General features: G+C 35.0%; 2 protein-coding genes across 6 annotated transcripts in view; both read left to right on the forward strand.

Moving 5' to 3' along the window:
• Nucleotides 1-9,486: 9,486 nt before the first annotated feature.
• Nucleotides 9,487-10,656, forward strand: LOC131067330 (pentatricopeptide repeat-containing protein At4g02750). The gene is made up of 3 exons (XM_058002291.2): nucleotides 9,487-9,872; nucleotides 10,081-10,251; nucleotides 10,377-10,656. Exons 1-3 carry the CDS (start codon nucleotides 9,487-9,489, stop codon nucleotides 10,654-10,656), a joined length of 837 nt encoding a protein of 278 aa, XP_057858274.2.
• The window catches only part of LOC131067343 (cold-responsive protein kinase 1), a 41,872-nt gene continuing 33,035 nt past the window's right edge, over nucleotides 10,254-19,090 (forward strand). Inside the window, exons 1-2 of one of the 5 annotated variants that reach the window (XM_058002304.2) lie at nucleotides 10,254-10,848; nucleotides 12,082-12,686. In XM_058002304.2, coding sequence (XP_057858287.2) covers nucleotides 12,204-12,686 — 483 coding nt within the window. In that variant the 5' untranslated portion in view covers nucleotides 10,254-10,848; nucleotides 12,082-12,203. Of the gene's footprint in view, nucleotides 10,849-11,083; nucleotides 11,108-11,773; nucleotides 11,847-12,081; nucleotides 12,687-19,090 lie in introns of those variants that run through there. The other 4 variants (XM_059221624.1, XM_058002305.2, XM_058002306.2 and 1 more) reach the window with 4 other exon arrangements.

Genomic DNA, 19,090 nt, shown 5'->3' on the forward strand with positions numbered 1-19,090 from the left:
AAACATTGTGTCAGTTTTAAAACTAGATGGCAGTATCAAGATATGCACAGATTTTAGAGATGTCAACAACGCCTGTCCAAAGGATGACTTTCCTTTACCAAGTATCGACATAATTGTAGACCTCACAGCAGGCCATGCGATGTTATCACTGATGGATGGTTTTTCTGGCTATAACCAAATCAAGATCGCTCCACGGGATCAAGATAGAACAACATTCACCTGTCCTTGGGGAACGTATTGTTGGAATGTCATGTCTTTTGGCTTGAAGAATGCTGGGGCAACTTATCAACTTGCAATGACAACAATATTTCATGATATGATGCATAGCTTCATGGAAGAATATGTGGACAATTTATTGGCAAAATCATTCACCCGGGAAGAACATCTGGACATACTAGAGAAAATATTTGAAAGATTGGAGAAATTCCAAGTCAGGCTCAACCCTAAGAAGTGTGTCTTCTAGGTAACATTAGGCAAATTACTAGGCTACATAGTCTTAGAAAAAGGCATTGAAGTAGATCCAATGAAGGTACATGCCATCATGGAAATGCCACCACCTAAGAATATCAGCCAACTCAGATGTCTATAAGGATGACTCCAGTCAATCAGGCGGTTCATCACCCAACTAGCAGATAAAAGTCTACCATTCAATCATTTGCTACATAAGAATGTAGCATTCAAATGGGAAGCCAAATGTGCAAAATCATTTTATCAAATCAAGCAATACCTGATGAACCCACCAGTTCTAGTACCACTGATAGCAGGGAAGCCACTCATTCTCTACATTTCAACAACATATATATCACTGGGGGCATTATTAGCACAAGAAGATCAATAAGGCAAGGAACAAGCGATATATTACATCAGTAGGACATTAAATGGCTATGAGCTAAATTACGCATTTATTAAGAAGGCCTGCTTAGCTGTGGTCTTCGCCTCTCAAAAGCTCTGACATTACATGCTAGCTCACACAATCCAGCTAGTAGCAAAGATTGATCCTCTCAAATATTTTCTCAGCAAAGTAGCTCTTACAGGTAGATTGGCTAAATGGGTCATGATTCGTAGTGAGTTTGATATTCACTGCACGGAGAGAAGAGCTATCAAGGGACAAGTAATTGTCAATCAACTAGCTGAAGCACTATTGCCTGGTAAACAACTAATGGAGATCAAATTTCTAGATAGAGATGTCCTTACTATTTCCACCAAGCAATGGACCCTATACTTTGATGGTTCTTACACTCAACACAGCTCCGGTGTCGGCATCTTGTTTGTCACTCCAGAAGGACACACCATACCAAGATCATACAAAATTATGTTTCCATGCCCAAATAACATCGTTGAGTATGAAGCATTGGTCACAGGAATCAAAATGGTTGTAGAATGGAGAATCGCAGAACTCAAAGTCTATGGAGATTCACTACTGGTTATAAACCAAATCAATGATGAATATCAGACAAAAGATGACAAGCTGCTACCCTACAAAAGAATGGTGGATGACTTCAAACAGTATTTTGTACACATCACCTTTGAACAAATACCAAGGTTGGACAACAGAGCAGCCAATGCAATGGCTATTATCGCTTCATTGCTACAAATTCCAGAGCAACAAGATCGTTATGAATTCCTAGTAGAGCAACTATTTTCCCCAACCTATGATAATTCTGCATCACAAGTCATCTATGCCTTAATTGGTTCAGACTCCCCCTTATATGGAATGATATATGAATATCTTAAAACCAATACCCTACCCATTGTCCTATCTCAGAACCAGAAACACAACTTTATCCAACAAGCCACCTGTTATACCCTAACTACTAGTACTCTTTACCGTCGAGGTCTAGATTATACTCTTCTTCGTTGCCTTGATCGTAATGAATCTGACTCTTCTTTACACGAGCTTCACGAAGGCATATGTGGAATACATTCAAGTGGTCCTACTCTTGCTAAAAAACTTCTAAGAAAGGGATATTATTGGCTAACGATGGAAAAAGACTCATGTCAATTTGCAAAGAAATGTCCTAAATGCCAAATCCATGCCAATCTTATACATGCACCAGCACAAGAATTGCAGCCATTTACAACATCTTGGCCTTTTTGTCAGTGGTGCCTGGACTTAGTAGGCAAAATACATCCTTCATCTTCAAATGGACACAAGTTCATTATTACAACAATAGATTACTTTACCAAATGGATTGAAGTAGTTCCCATGACCATAGTTACTAGAAAATAGATTGCTTCTTTCATTCTTAATTATCTGATTTGCAGATATGGCATTCCAAGTTCCATCATCATAGACAATGGACATCCTTTCAAAAATCAGGATGTGACAAAACTATGTGAACGATTCAAAATCCAACATTGTTTCTCTACACCTTACTACCCACAAGGGAATGGTCAAGCAGAGGCATCCAATAAAACCATATTGAAACTCCTCAAGAAGATAGTAAATGATGTAGGAAAAGATTGGCACATGCAACTCAATCCAGCACTGTGTGCATATAGAACTAGCATCCGCACACCGATAGGAGCCACACCATATTCATTCGTGTATGGATCCGAAGCAATTTTACCCCTAGAGGTAGAAATCCCATCTCTCAGAGTATCTTTGAAAGGTCTCATTCCAGATGAAGAGTATCGAGTCAACAGATTGCAAGTATTAGAACTTCTGGAAGAAAAATGACAACATGCCTATACTCACCTTAAAGCATACCAGCAACACATGTAGAAGCTACAACCACAAGGTCATACCTAGAATCTTTAAAATAGGTGATCTAGTACTCAAAGAAAATCCTAGGAATCAACAGGATCGAGAGAAGAAAGGGAAGTTTGAACCTAACTGGTTGGGTCCCTATGTCATCATATCAGCCTATGGATCAGGCGCCTATCAACTAACTACCTCAGAAGGCGATGTGCTCGATGAACCAACCAACAGCATCCATTTGAAGAAATACTACACTTGAGCAGTCTAATGCATGAAAAATAAATAAATAAATAAAATAAAGAAAAAAATCAGAAAAAGCAAATAAAAAAAGATACAATAAAAACAACTAGTGAAAACCTGGCAAACATGCGCTATTGTGAGAGGACGGATCCTCTATCTATCTTTATTCTCAAGCCTGTTATATATCCATAAATCCAAGTACTAATGGCCATTGCCCAGCACCTTTATCAAACTAAGCATTATCTAGGACATACTTAGCGTAGTCACTATCCTGGCCTATCCACAAATTATTTCATCATATCCCACCATGGCTTGGTAATCACTGTACATATCCACGTTAGGCAGTAAATCTAGCCAGGGGCAACATTGATCTACATATTGTCCTCTCAATAAATCAAGAACTTGCAATGAACCAAGAGAATCATGTTAAGACAAACATTCAACAAAACACGAAGAGAACCAAACACGGATACACTTAACGGATTCATAACACATGAGGGATGATTTTCTGAAGAATCAAATATTGCATCTTGCATGAAGTTCTTACTATTTTGGCACTTGAACTCTTTTTGAACTATTGGATCCTCTACATTTTCTCAATGATGCATCAAGCTAGAGAAAGTCATGGAGCCTCCAATATCTTTTTAGTTTTCTATCTGTGAGGCGATCATTTGTACTGTGCAAATACTTGTCTCAAGATGTGATTCAAAGCATATCACTGAATACATGAATCCACTTTGCACATACAAATGGTTTAATCTTGTCTATTTATACGCAATCCACACTTAGGTCATCTTGGTTCAATTATAACTGGATGCTTGTGCCATCTTGCAAAATCAAAAATCATGTAAATTTTTCTCAGGTCATTATGGTTCAATTATACCATTATGCTTGTATAAATTTTCAACATATCCCAAACAAATCAATGCTCAATGATGATACCTACAAAGAAGGCAAAAACATGTGACTATACAGGGATGACAAATGCAGAATGAGGATGCTCAAATTAGTTGCATATCATTTTACAATTAGTTGCACACAACATATCATTATCATACATCTCATCTTCAAGATACATCTCACAGCATATCATTATCATACATCTCATTTTCACGATACATCTCACAACATATTATTATCATATATCTCATTTTTAAGATACATCTCACATCAAATCATATTATACAAGATACATCTCGTACATCATGCATTATCACATCATATTCATCACATATCAAATCACATGCATCTATCTAAGCATTGCATCATCATCATAGAAGCAACAAAATCATATAGAAAGCATCATCCATAACACATCACATGAGGATCAAAGAAAATGGTGTCATATATATCTCAAAAATGATCAATATGCCAAATATGTCATGTTTGTGTCAAATACAACAAAATGATCAAATACAATAGAGACAACATCTCTCAAGTATGACTATCTCCCGAGGGTGATGGTCTCGCCATAGATGTACTAGCACTAGGATCCCCAGGTAGATCCTAACGAACAGGCCCTATCACGCCTCTACTCTCTGTCCTTGACCTAGTCTCCCTAGATCAACTAGATCTCGAAGTTGTGAAACTCGAAACTCGGCGCTCCCTGGGAACCAAATCCTTATAATGCCTCTAGTAGTACTCCGCTTCCTTGGCTCTCAAAGCCAACTCCCTTAGGGTGTCTCTCATCGAGCCACCTATCGTCGCTCTCTCCAAAGTCTCTGCTCTAGCCACACCTCTCAATGATATCCTTGTCAACCTGCGTCATTCGTGGTATCAACGATCATGGTCTCAAAAATCACTCTCATGACTGAACAACTCCAAGTTGCTCCTGTCAAAAACAAAACAAGTCCAATATCAGTTTCTTCATCCAATCAATTCATATCACAAATCAGATTCATATCAACTTGAAACATTGAACATCTAATCAAGTTCCACATCATATCCAATCCATTTCCATATCACATCATATCAACTTGTAACACAACTCAAGTTCCACAATCATATCAACTTGTAAAATAGCTCAAGTTTCACATTCATATCAGCTTGTAAAATAACTCAAGTTTCACATTCATATCAACTTGTAAAACAACTCAAGTTCCACAACCATATCAACTTGTAAAACAACTCAAGTTCCACAATCATATCAACTTATAAAACAACTCAAGTTCCACATATATATCAACTTGAAACATTCCAAATCAAATCAAGTTATCTATCCAAAAACCATATCAGAACTCATATTGGACAACTTATCAAAATCAATGACAGTAGACATGCAGACTGACATTTCGCACTTATCCCTAGAAAACTGGCAAAAACCTACCTATTTTTCTTCATCCAAAATCCCACTTTACCCAACATTTTTCACTCATGCGCTAAAACGTATACCTACGCGTTATCCTACACTACCCCAGTGAACCCCGGCTAACCCTATGTGCTAGGTCTCTCCTACACGCTACCCATTTTCTCCTATGTGCTGCCCTGTATCCCCAATGTGCTAATCTAACCCTATGCGCTATCCTAATCTACCCGGACGCTACCCTACTTCGTTAAACTCTACGCACTACGCAACCTATCGTATGCACTACGATTTAACCTAGACGCGCTAAACCATTAAATTCGTGTGGAAAAATTCCAAAACATGATAAAAAATGATAAAACAAAAATCGAAAAGGGGTCAAAAATGATGACTTACTGGTGGTCCATAGGTGGCGGGCCTCCAATACCTCCAAACGCACTCAAATCGATGAGAAGCAAACAGAATCGACATTTTGTCTTTTCTCCAAGTGTCACTTTGTCCAAAGTCAACAAGCACAAATGAGATAAAATAACTTACTCTTTCTCTTTTATAGGGTAAATGAAAATTAGGGTTGCGTGGATGAACACGTAAATTGCTCTTGGTCTCATATCAAACCCTCGCAAACATCATTATCGAGAGATGAATCAACTTCTCACATTCAACATAGACAAAAATTTACAATGCAATCAAAACACATCAAATTTTCAAAATTTTGATTCATCTCCCGAGGGGGCATTATCAACATCATTTATCAAATCTGGGGCACAACATGAACATCTCGACAAGACATCACACTAATTACAACCAAATCATGACGATACATCATTTTCTTTGAATCAACATGTACACACACAACACTTCAAAGAGGGGCAAAATGCAGACGTGTAAAAATGACCATATTCCTAAATGAATATTTAATGTTCATTTTATTCTCATTCCTCTATTTTAGTTAAATCTGATTTAATTAAATCACCACATTCTTCTATTTAATTAAATAAATTATTCAATTTATTTATTTAAATTCACTTAAGCCCTTTATATCATTTAATTGAATAAATCATTTTATTTAATTAAACCCCTTCTCTCTACTTTTAATTAAATTTACATTTAATTAAATAGTTTACCCCAATTAAATAAATCTAATTTATTTAAATCTCCAACTTGCAACCAAATTGAAATAAAGCAATTTATTTTAATTAATCCCAAAATTCATCCATCCACTTGTATTTTCCTACAAATGCAAGTTGCACAACTATTTTAAATAAATAAATTATTTATTTAAAATCCTATTTATCCTCACCCACTTGAAACCTTTAATGGTTTCCCTTAAAGTCTTCAAACTTAATGGCTTATTTCTAGAGTCTTCTTAAGCCTTTAATGGTTTCCCTCAAAGTCTTCAAGCATTTAATGCTTTATCTTCCTTTTTCTCATGTAAATAAATTAAGATTTATTTAAATCCAAAATTCACATTCACATTTAAATAAATTAATATTTATTTAAATATTTATCCAAATGCAAATTGCACCATTTAATTGAAATAAATGATTTTATTTTAATTGAAAATCCCAAAATTCTTCCTGCTTGCATTCTCCTACAAAATCCACTTGCATGCCTAAATCCCTTCTAGATTCTTCTAACTCCTTCTAATTAGCCTAATCCTATCCTAATCATTGTCACATCCCTAAGCAAAGGGAAGTCACTTCTCAAACCTTCAAAGTCTTTGAAAACCATTAAAGGCTTTAGGTCTTCAACAACTTAACCTTGAAAGTCTTCCAAACCATTAATGCTTAACTCAACCCTCTTGCATGGTTAGAGACTTTTTGACTAACTTAACCCTCATCTAACCCAAGGGTCTCATCAAGCATTCATTGTTTTGACCATGGTTATCCCTTTAACCCTTGCACATTCATTTATCCCTTGGATAAAAGGAATATCCATTAACATAACCCTAACCCAGCCCCCTAGGGTAACCATCATGTCCCCTCAAGCATTTAATGCTTCCTACCTCTCCTCTCAAGCAGTCTTATGTCTACAATTGTCACCATTTTATTGGTGAAAATTGTAAACATGGATTGATAACTTGCAATCTTGACCCTTGATAACTCCTCACATCTTGACCCTCCATTGCCCTATTTCCACTATAAATAGAGCTCTCCTTCCTCCATTTCAAAGATCATCTAATCTCATTTATGCTCAATTTTAGCTTGTATCTAGCCTCTCTTTGTAATAGGAAATAATCTAATATGCATTTTAGAGTATTTCTATTATCATTAGCTTAAATCATTAACTAGTATATCATGTTAGGATAGTATTGCTACTAACCTTGTCATCTTATAATATAGTTTAATCCATTTTGTAGAAAAATGCATAAATAGGATGCATTCATGTTAGAATTAATCTAAAGCATCCCTCATTCTTGCATTAGTCATCCCTAAGTCACTTTGCTCAATGATCTGAGAGCAAAGCCATTGGCTTGAGGGACCTTGTGAGATAGAGAGCCATGGAACCAACCTTGGGAAGTTGAGCTATCTTTCATAGCTCCATAACTTGCAAAAAGAAGTCCCATGTGTGTGTGTGGACAAGTCTTTTGGAATATTTTCATATATTGAGTTTCATCAACCCGCTTTCCCCACATACATTAATGTCCCACAAAAGAAGGGAAGAAGAAGATTGTACCAAAATCAAAAAAAACAAAAAAAAATCCTTGTTTCGTGTTCAAGAGTTAGTCATGACAACCATAAATTTTGTCGTCCTACATATGCCACTCTTCATAGATACGATTTAAAATAATAAATACCAAATTTTATTTCATTTTTTAAATTAATTTGAAGTTCGTTGTAAACATACAAAATGACCTTTGTAATTTTGTAATTTTGTATTTTTTAACCTTGAGTTACAAGACAATAACCAATCTCCTAGGGTCATAATTAATTGATAGCAAACCAATCTTCTCATTGTAAAGCTTCATAACTCCTTCAAATTTAGCTTCAAAATGAAATTTGCCAACATATAAACTATTTTTTCTGTAATGATTTTACATAATATTAGACAAAGCAATCGATCTTATAAGCTCCTCTGATATATTTAATATGTTTCCATAGTAGTTCTAATGACTAGGGAGAACTGCTCCAATAATATCCTCATTATTTCATCCTCACCCTTCTCAAATTCATGTCTATCATGGATTACTGCATGATAGACCGAAAAATCGTTGAAAAACTGCTCAAAATGATGTTCTTCAAAGGAAGGATAAGTGTACTTTAATGGTTTTGTTTTTGGTATTTTACTTCAATTCATTCATTTATTGGAGTAAGCCTAATTCTGAATATGTTATGTGATGGAACTACTATTTTGAAGAGGGGGATCGAAAACGTTGGGGATCCATGAGGATGAGCTGCTCGCATTCAATTCTAACAATGTAAGTAAAGTTAAAAACATGGAAAACAATAAAACCACACTACACAATGAGCAGAATACCCATGGATAAACCTTCGAAGTTAAAGAGGGCATCAAATCTGAAGTCATTCACAAAAAAATGGGAGCATTAATTTTAATCGTAAAAGTTTGAAGTCTTTGTTGACATGAGAAATCATACACAGTTATGCAAAATATCTGACGTGACACTCCTTTCTAGACACCACAAAAATAACCACAAAGCTTCTTTTCTGCAAGAAAAACTTCGGCATGAGACATCACATGTTTTCGGTGGGCACTTACCCACATAATAGCCTATCGGATAATAAAAAAAATAACTTTGAATAATATTTAGGCTAAGTCAAGATACATATCCCACAAAAGAATTTGAATATAATCACAAAATGCTTTGAATAGTATTTAGACTAAGTCAACATTAATAACCCACAAAAGAAAGGAAGATGCACATTGTACAAAAATAAATAAATAAAATAAAATAAACTTGTGTCGTGTTCAGGAGTTACTCATGACAGCCATAACTTTTGGCGTCCTCCATACGCCACTCTTCGTAGATACGCTTAAAATAATAAATATCGAATTTTATTTGTTTTTAAAATTAATTTGAAGTCCGTTGATTTTGAAAACCTAATTAGCCAATAGGCTCTAACTGTGAAGTAACACCGGAATTGCAAGATTTCTCAGGCAGGAAATAGTTTCCTGTGGGGTCAGTTTGCTTGCGCTGAAAAAGTTGAAAACATCAAGCTCTTTACTGGTAATGTCGTGGGAGTAAACAGAGACTGAATAACTCTGCACATTTAACAATCATAAAATGACACGGGCAACACCTACTCATCTAAATCTCACTGCATGCCGCCCATTTACAGAGGGCCAGTTGAAGGAGAGGCTGAACATTCTGCTTGCTACACACAAATCTCCTGAAGACTACTCCACAGATCCCCTATTGTTGCATACCTGTATTTTAAAGAACACCCTTTTTACAAGGCAAAATTGTCCACTCTTTCCTCCCATTTCCTCGCTCACGGGCAATTTATCTTTGCTACACGCACAACTTTTCTTAATAAGCTTATTAATATGTATGCCAAGGAAATTGTTTACCCACATTAAAGAACGCGACAACGCCTCATGGAGTACAATTATCGCAGCACACAGAAGATCCGGGTACACTCACGAGGCATTTCAGTATATGCACCACAGGTTTCCAAACCAATAAGTTCACATTTGCTAGCGTGATCCCAGCCTATGCCTAAATGGGAGCTTTGGAACAGGGTATGGGCATTCATCAAAGCATGATGGAAGGAGGGTTTTTGTCAGATATTGTAGTTGGAAATTGTCTGATAGACATGTATATAAAATTTGGAAGAATCGATAAGGCATGGGAACTGTTTGACAAAATGACTTAAAGATATGCCATCTCATGGACTGCAATCGTTGCAGGATACAAGCAAAATGTATGTGTTGACAAATCTTTCCAAATTTTTAATCAAATGCAATTGGCAGGCGTAAATCAGAATTCCACAACCTTTGCCAGTATCCTACCTGTCTGTGCCAAAGCCAAATTGGGACTTTGGAACAGGTTATGGAAATCCATCAAAGCATAAGGGAAGGGGAATTTTTATCAGACGTTACAGTTGCGACTGCCTTGGTAGACATATATGCAAAATGTGGAAGTATAGATAAGGTATGTGAATTGTTTGACAGAATGCCTCAAAGAGATGTCGTCTCATGGAATGCAGTGATTGCAGGATATGCACAACACGGATTTGTTGATAAGGCTTTCGAAACTTTTAAGCAAGTGCAATTGGCAGATACAAACCAAACTCCAAAATCTTTTGCCGGCATCCTCCCTGCCTGTGCGAAAACCGGAGCTTTGGACCAGGGTATGGATATCCATAACAGCATAATGGAAGGGGGATTTTTGTTAGATATTATGGTTGGAAATGCTCCAGTAGACATGTATGCAAAATGTAGACGCATATAAAAGGCACGTGAACTGTTTGACAAAATGCCACAAGGAGATGTGGTTTCATGGGCTGCAATGATTTCAGGATATAAACAAAATAGAGTTGTTGAATCTTCTAGAAACGTTCAATCAAATGCAATTGGAAGGTGTAAAGCCAGACTGAACAATCTTTGCCACCTGCCTGCGTCAAAACGGGAGCTTTGGAACAGGGTAAGATTGTTGTTTAAACTCATTATTTAGAATTCATAGTAGTAGGACTTAATAATAAGTAATTAAAGCCACATCATATATAATTTGGTCTTTGAGATAATCCTTTAACAACCTACAGAATTCTTATTGCTTGATTTTCTTTTCACTTGTCATTTCTACTAAAATAAAAGGTGTTTTCTACTGTGATGAGGCTGGGTAAGAATTTAATTCAAGAGGGTAAGGAAGAAGCTAAGGAGGTGACACCTTTGGGAAAGATGAGGTATAGTAAAGAGTGTGAGACTACCGATATGATGTTAAACGATTTCATTGCTTATTAAGAGAAAGACATCAAAAATTTGAATATGCACTTTTAGGTTTTTAGAATCTAAGAATTAGAGAAGAGAATTAATTGACACACAAGGCTGATTAAGTGGAAAATAAACGTCAGACTTTCTGTCAAATTATCTGCTTAATATATTCCACTTCATAAACATCTTAAATCAAATCTCCCACAACAAATTCTGAATAAAAAAGTGGACAAAGACAATGCTTAACCAAAACATTTTGTATCACAAAAACATTTTGCATAGCTTGTCTGTTTAAATTATAAATTGCATCCGTTTATATTCAAATTTCCCCCATATTTGAAGATCAACTCAAATCTATTCTAAATACTTTTAACAATTTCCAACTTTTATCTATCCTCTAATATATTACCCAAAACATATCAGCATAACTATTAGACCACTTTGAAGTGAAGTGCTAGTTTTTTATTATAAACCACCTTATCATCTTGTGCAAGAGAAAACTTTAAGAACAAGATTATAATATTCCTATAACTATTATTAAATTGCAAATACAGATTTATTTATTTTTAAGCTTGAACAGAGGAGAGTTTTATCCGTTTAGAAAACTAGCGGATGGGCTACTCAAGCCAAAAATGATTGAATAGATTATGGACGACTATTAAGGTTAAATCAATCTGAGTGTCTTATAAAAGAACAGGTTTCTGCTCTACTGTAAGGCATTCTAAGCATGAGAAAATTATTGTGGGTTATATTAGCTGTCTATTTAATTATCTCCGCTGTATCCTTAATTATATCATGGAGTCTTTATTCTCTTCATCTGGTTCTGCTAGTTATTCCTCTGATCACTGCTAACGTATTCATTGTATCTGTTGTGTTATTATTCTTTGTTTTTCTGCAACGCCATATAAACAAAATCAAAAACCGTGTCTCTGATTTTCAAAAACAGGAGGTCAAAATCAAAAGGATTTCCCAGCCCTACTGGAAATTCACGGGACAACATTTAGTCGAAGCGACAGCCAATTTTACCGACAGGAAAGTAATTGGGAAGGCCGATTTGGAACAGTTTACATGGGCATCCTCGCCAATGGCCAAGCAGTAGCCATAAAACGGATGGAATTATCATTCTCAGAGGATCGTGAATGTTGTCTAAAACATTTGTTTTCAGAGCTCCAGATTTTGTGGCAGCTTCGTCACAGAAATCTTATGAGAATATTAGGCTATTTCTTCAATGATCAAGAAATGATAATCGTCTCCAAATTCATGCTTAATTTTAGTCTAGATGTTCTGTTGCACCGTACGTTGAAATGCAGATTGGATTGGAGGCGAAGGTTGAATATAGCCGTTGGCGTGGCGCACGGGTTGACTTATCTTCACCATGAGTGCAGGAATACAATTGTGTACTGTGATCTGAAACCGGGAAATATACTTGTTGATGAATATCTGGAACCCCATATTGCTGATTTTGGCGTTGCAAGGATTATGAACAAGAATGAGTTCACACCCAGCTCTTCAGGCTTTGGCTTTACAATTGGGTACACAGCGCCAGGTATGGTAATTGCCTTTACAAACCCTAAATTGTTTCTACTGAATTATTTCTTATTATATAAAAACCTAGATTTTTGTAAACCTACTTGATCACAGACTGGGTGTATCACAGAATGAATTATGATAGAATTTATGAGGGGGTACTGATCTAGCTGAGTAAGGTCTTAAAATTGTTAGTTTATGGTAGAGCTTAGATATGTAATATGGTAAAAGATCTAGTTACAGACTTCTGAGGGAAGAACTCATGTTTCAAGTGGATTTTATTATTTTTTTAAGATGTTATTGTAAGTACAGTCAGGGTATAGAGTTTTCTTTGTGATGATTTTTGACATTTTGACAGGCTTTTTGATAGTATAAACTGTCATATCATTCAGCAATTGGACTGAGGTCATTAAACTATTTAATGATTAAACAGAAGTGTAAAATTATGATGACTATTTAATGATTAAACAGAACAACTTCAACTTGCATGCAGTCTTCTTTATTAAAACTTATTTATTTATTGAAATCATTTACATTGAAAAAGTCTATTCACCAAACATTTCTCTGTACATCATGTCGAGTTTTAATAATAATTTAATGAAGAAAATATAGAACAATCAGAACAAAGTGTAAGTGGTTTTTTTCCCATGTTTTTTTGTATACGTGTGTTTTCTGTATATTATTTTTCTCCAGAAGCATTTTTATAAATGGTAAAACAGAGCATTTTTTAAAACAGGACACTTGAAAAGAGGGCAAGGTTAAAAAAATAGGGCTTACAGATTATTTGTGTACATATGGATTCAGAGTATTTGGAGGAAATTGCGGGTAATAGTAGTAAATTTATGGTGGCACATTTCAATACTTCTCTTGATGAAATTGAGCCCTCAGTGTTTTGATGAAATCAAGTCATCTGTGTTGTGAAATCTTAAAAAATTTATTTGGGCCTGTGTTAGGTTTTAATAAAATATGGTTAAAGTGCAGCACACGTAATAATAATGTTCCTAATTATAATTGTGCAAGCTGGAAATCTGTTTCTTCCCAGTTCGCAAGAGGTTTTCTTTTCCTGAGATTGGGCTAAAGTTGTTATCCAGGTTTTTCGATCCAATAATAAGTTCACTAATAAATTATGGTCTTCATGTTGCACCTTTTTTAACACCTGAAATGTAAAAGGAGTTTATCATTAAGTAAGTTTGAATTTTAGTTTAAGCCGATTACAAGGATTTCTGTTATTTTAGCTTGATTTGTTTCTAATAAAAATCAAATTACTAAAAATTTAAATTAGTTTATCTGAATCCGCTTACCAGAGTTTCATGCTCAAGTCTAGTTTTTTTAATTGGTGTTGGGAATAAAATGAGTTAGGCCTAGTTGAATTTATTATGAATAACTAGAAATAGCTGCGTTTATCAGTAATTTATGGTTGAATTTGATAAAATTTGTCTTTTTGACAAAGTAAAATTAAAATACATTTGATTGTTTTTTAAAATTTGGAAAAGAAAATTGGATACCATAAAATCAGCTCTTTTGATTAAAAGAATTTGATTCTTAATTTTATTTAGCTTATAGCTTCTTAATATTTCATATTTCATCTAAGCAAAGCATAAGCAACCTCTTTAACTAATTAATAAAGAGTGATAATAACTTAAATATCATAAAAAATTAAATCTAAAATAACATACATCATTAAAGTAATATATCAGTCATAGGCCTTAGGTAAAAGACATGCATTAAAATTGTGATGCTAAAAATGTGGTATATAAGAAAGGTATACACATATAGTGAGACAATAAAAACATAATGGAAAACTTAATTGAAAACTAAATTAAAGATGCAAACCATAAGCCTTCCTTGAAATGTCTCATTTTCCTCTATTCTTGAGGACCTTCAAGGTGTTGGATTGATTGGCTCTCAGCGGAGCAATGACCTCCAAAGTGGCAACTCAAGAGTTGAGTAGCTACTTGATCATGATTAATTATGCAAATGATGTAAAATGCATGATCTAAGAAACTAAATTAACATGCTATGATTAATCCAAAATGTTAATTATTAGATGATTGAAAATGAAAATGCCTATAGTAATGATGTTAAAAATATGAATGCAAGGGATCCTTGCTCCAAAATGGGGGATATTTATAGGAATTACAAGGCCAAAGTTGAGGTGGTAGGAATCAATGGTCAAGATCTGATCTAAAAATACCAAAAGCCAAGATTGAGGAAGTTGGAGAAAAGGTTGGAGGAAGGGACACTTGTCATCTCTGTGGTGACAAGTGTCAAGGAGCCTTGCTCATGAGAGGGCAAGTGTCCAAGGGAGGAGACACGTGGCAAAAGTGCCATGTGTCTCAAGGGGAGAATATCCACAACATAGGAGGTTAGGATAAGGAGGCTAGAATATGCAAGATAGGATAGGGTTAATTAAACTCAAGGTTAGGTGGAATGGGTTAGGCTAGGGGATGGTTAGGTTAGGTGGTTAAAAGTTAAGAGGCATATGGGTAATTTGAATTTTAAAATTCAAATAATAGGAAAAGACTAATTAATTCTCAACAACAAATAAATTGTTTGTTTTAATTATTAGGGGATTAGAACGAATGAATTAAATGGGGGGAGGTTTAATTAATTTGTATTAATTAATCAAAGGGAACTATTGAGATGAACCTATTAAATAAATCCTTAGATTTATTAATAAGTAGATGAAAGCGATTTAATCAAATTGCTAATGAATTCAATTAAATTGGGAAGAGGGATTAATTAAATAATTGCTTATTTAATTAATTATCTTCAAACCATTTTTAGGTGTATACAAAAATCATTAAAACAATTCTCTCTATTATGATCTATGAGAATTAACTTCATGATCGGTCTTTAGTATTAATCAAAATGACTTCTTACAAAGCAAATATATTTCCTTGATATGAGGGATTTGTATGTGTAGGGAGAAAATAAGCACTCTGGCATGCCTAGATCTATGTTAGAGTTGAAAAAATCCACTTCCTCTTGAGAAATCTTTGCTATGATTATTGAGGACATCACTAATCTAGGTGTCTGCTATGTTACGAAGGGTTTGGCATACAAAGTCAAATATTATAACCATGAGAGTTTCGACACCACCACCGCTATACACTCTACTTATAAGATTGTGGTTGAAGGTGAGAAGTTTGATCTGTGTGAACTTTTAAGACTACAACTTCTACACTAACTAGAAATCATGAAGAAGAGCAAGTATCCTTTTAGGTATGGGTTCCTGATCATATGTCTAGCATTTATGTTCTTGAATGAGCTCCCAAGTAATAAAAGTAAAGTGTGGAATAAGTTCACTCTTGTAGTAGTTCAAATAAAACATCATATTAGGAGTTTTAATAATGATACAAAAACATATAATACTGCATATTCGAGTTGTTTTAATAATTTCTAGTTGCAAGAAAGAGAGGGGGTTTCTATTAGTTTGGTCAAGAAGTATAGGAATGACATTACTTTTCTTGTTAGTAAGGACCATTGTTACATTGAGGCAGTAGTGACCAGGACTTCTTGGCTACCTATGTTGCCCTATGAGATATCATAGGAGTATGGGAAAGAACAATATAGAGACCTATTGCAATTGCTAGTAGATCAAAGTGTTGAAAGATTTGGGACTGTAGCTAAATTATTGAACAAGATAATCTGGAAGAAGTTTAAGACCAAACATGCAAAATGAATGGAGAACATGTACAAAAAGATAATCTTCACACTATATAAGACGCCTTTAGAAAGAAAGAACGAAAAAGAACTAGATCGTTTCTACCTCTCCTTCAATAAAGATTGGTTGGTTCCTCTAGAACCCTTGTGAGAGTAGTATCAAATGAAAAGAAAGGATTAAGACCCAAACAAAATGCAACAAGAGAGAAAATTTTTATGGAGCTTGATGTTGAGAAAGTTGATAGCAGTACATAGATGTTGAAGTGCAGAAAGAACCTGACATGTGATTTGAAAAAAGTTCACAAGGATAACAATTAAGAATGAGGATGTTGAAGAAGAAGAGGACATTGTGCCTCTCAATCAGGGAACGAGAATTTTGGTCTCTCTAGCAAGAAAGAACCAAAGAAGGGAAAGGGTAATGAGAAGAAGAATGATTCCCCTTTGTTTGATGATCAACCACTTGATTTTGATAGTATAGTACATGCCATTTATTAGCACGAGTCCTTGGAGGTGTCCACAAAACTATATAAGGATGATCCTCTGTCAAACAAAGAGAAGATAGAAAGAGCTATTATTCGGTATTTGATTAATTTTGATAGAATGTAAATGATATTATACATAAGTTACAAGTGGATTCGTTAGAAGCCTTATCAAAAAGAAGGATGCACTAATGAAGGAATCAAATGTGAGGACAAGAGCTTTAGAGATGGTGTGTAGTCCTTTGTCAAAGGAAGATAGAGCCAAGATTGTGTAGGCTCTCTATACGAGGTTTAGAATGAAGGAAATGATAAATATCATAATGGGAGGTGATCTAGATGACTATTAGAGGATAGAAAAGTAGACTAAGGATGCAAGAACTAAGGTTATAGAAGAGATTATGAATATTTTGTCTTTTCTGTCAGAGAAGACAATCACAAAAACTACCCCAGAAGGAAGCTCACTTGATGTTGGCAGCAGTACAACTGATTCAAAGAAGAGAGATAATGAACAGATAGGCGGTGAGGGGATCTAGAAATCAATCCAGGTGATAACATGAAGACAAACAAGAATGTTTAGACACTTGCAAAAGAGATTCTGGTAAATACACAAGAAGAAGAGTAGAAGAATGCAGAGAAAGAGAAAGAACAAAAGAAGAAGACAAAGGAAGAAACGAGGACTATGTCTAGTGGAAAATATTTTAGTCCTTTCAGAGATTCTACATCAAAATTATTGGAGTTGTAATTGCAGCTTGAACTGATTGTTACCTTTGAGGTACTTTGGGTACCTATGACACAAGGTTAGATGGACCTTAATCGGTTGTCCCCTCTGTAAATATTACATTTGAGTGATATACTTCACCACTCTGCATGCAATAAATATATCAAATCTTAGATGCAAAGCATAGAGTTGATAAATGATATAGTGAAGTTTCTCCATGAGAAACTTCTGAAGGTTGTGTTGGATGAGATTCTAAGTGATGAGGAGTAGCTACAAGTGTTGCTTTATGGTTTGAAGGATTATGCTTCTAACTTGGAAGCAACAATTTGAAAGATGTCAAAAAAGGATAGAAGCAAAGAAACAAGAAGAATTGGTGAATAAATGTGAATTTGCACATAGCAAGTTGTAAGAAGGAATAAGAATTTTTTACAAGTGTAAAGGATGTTGTGGTAGCATATCATTTTTGTCATTAGTGGTTTGTATCCACTAAAGATATTTAGGGACAAAAAGATACTTTGGAAGCACATATTGTGCGAGTTGTCTTCTATTGTAGATTTGAAGAGGGAATGTAGATGGCAATAGTAGACTACAGATAGAGAATCTGCATATGTAGTTTAAACTACTAACTGATGAAGGAAAATATTAAAGCATAATTTGGTCATATGAAAGATGTTGTAGACCTACAACTCACAACCATGGTGAGACTTTTTGTAAACTCTCAAAAGTTGGAGTAGCCAGTGAAGGTTCCAGGTAGTTGCAGTGAGGTAAAGGATCTTCTTTTGAAGATGGAGCATCAACATAGAATTTTGACCTATGTGGAGAATGATTGGAAGATTACTTGGTCTCATCCTAATTTTGTTCACAAGGGGATTATGCCCCCAACTATGTATAAGCCTTAGTTTTACTGGTAAGACAATTTTTGTTCTTATACATATTTATGCAAATAAGTAGAATGTTGGTGAAATACAGTTTTTTGTTTTTCAGATTTGTTCATACTCTAAGGGGTAGTTGTATGCAGTCATTGAATTTGTGTTATGGAGAAGCCCTTTGTCCTTGAGGTCAATGGGGGAGAGAATTTATGACAAAGTGATATGAAAATATGTTGGAGTTGGCACTAGTGTTGTCATCAATGACAAAGGGGGATATTGTTGCAAGTATGAGTCTGTGTTATCATTGATGTCAAACTTGTTGCCTTTGATGATAACTTTAGTTCGGAAGGTTGATCAATTATGTTTTGAAGTATTGTAGTATCAGAGGACATTATTGCAGTAACAAAGGATTAGTTATGATTCCATGTGAATGTTTCCATTTGATCCATGGTTGAATTTGTGATAGTTTGAGTATCTACTTGTAGTGAAAGTTTGTATGAATGCATTCCATTCCTTTGCCTTCAATTATTTTGGTGGTGCATCTCAATGATTTGGCTATGTTGGTGTCAGGTGATGCTATGTTGAGAATTTGCAAGAATCTTGGTGGTCTACATCATGTTTTGAGTAAGATTGATTGGTTTGCCTTAATGGTTCTATCTTTTTAGAATTGACCTATGCAGTTTTGGTATGTGTGAT

This window comes from Cryptomeria japonica, chromosome 5 (genome assembly GCF_030272615.1).
Source record: "Cryptomeria japonica chromosome 5, Sugi_1.0, whole genome shotgun sequence".
NCBI lineage: Eukaryota > Viridiplantae > Streptophyta > Pinopsida > Cupressales > Cupressaceae > Cryptomeria > Cryptomeria japonica.

What these genes read in the sequence shown, in the direction of transcription:
- LOC131067330 (XM_058002291.2), top strand. Translation starts at nt 9,487, where the DNA reads ATGACACGGGCAACACCTACTCATCTAAATCTCACTGCATGCCGCCCA. An exon ending in TTTCAGTATATGCACCACAG is followed by an intron (nt 9,873 to 10,080) that starts GTTTCCAAACCA and finishes AATGACTTAAAG; the next exon opens with ATATGCCATCTCATGGACTG. An exon ending in AAATTGGGACTTTGGAACAG is followed by an intron (nt 10,252 to 10,376) that starts GTTATGGAAATC and finishes ATTGTTTGACAG; the next exon opens with AATGCCTCAAAGAGATGTCG.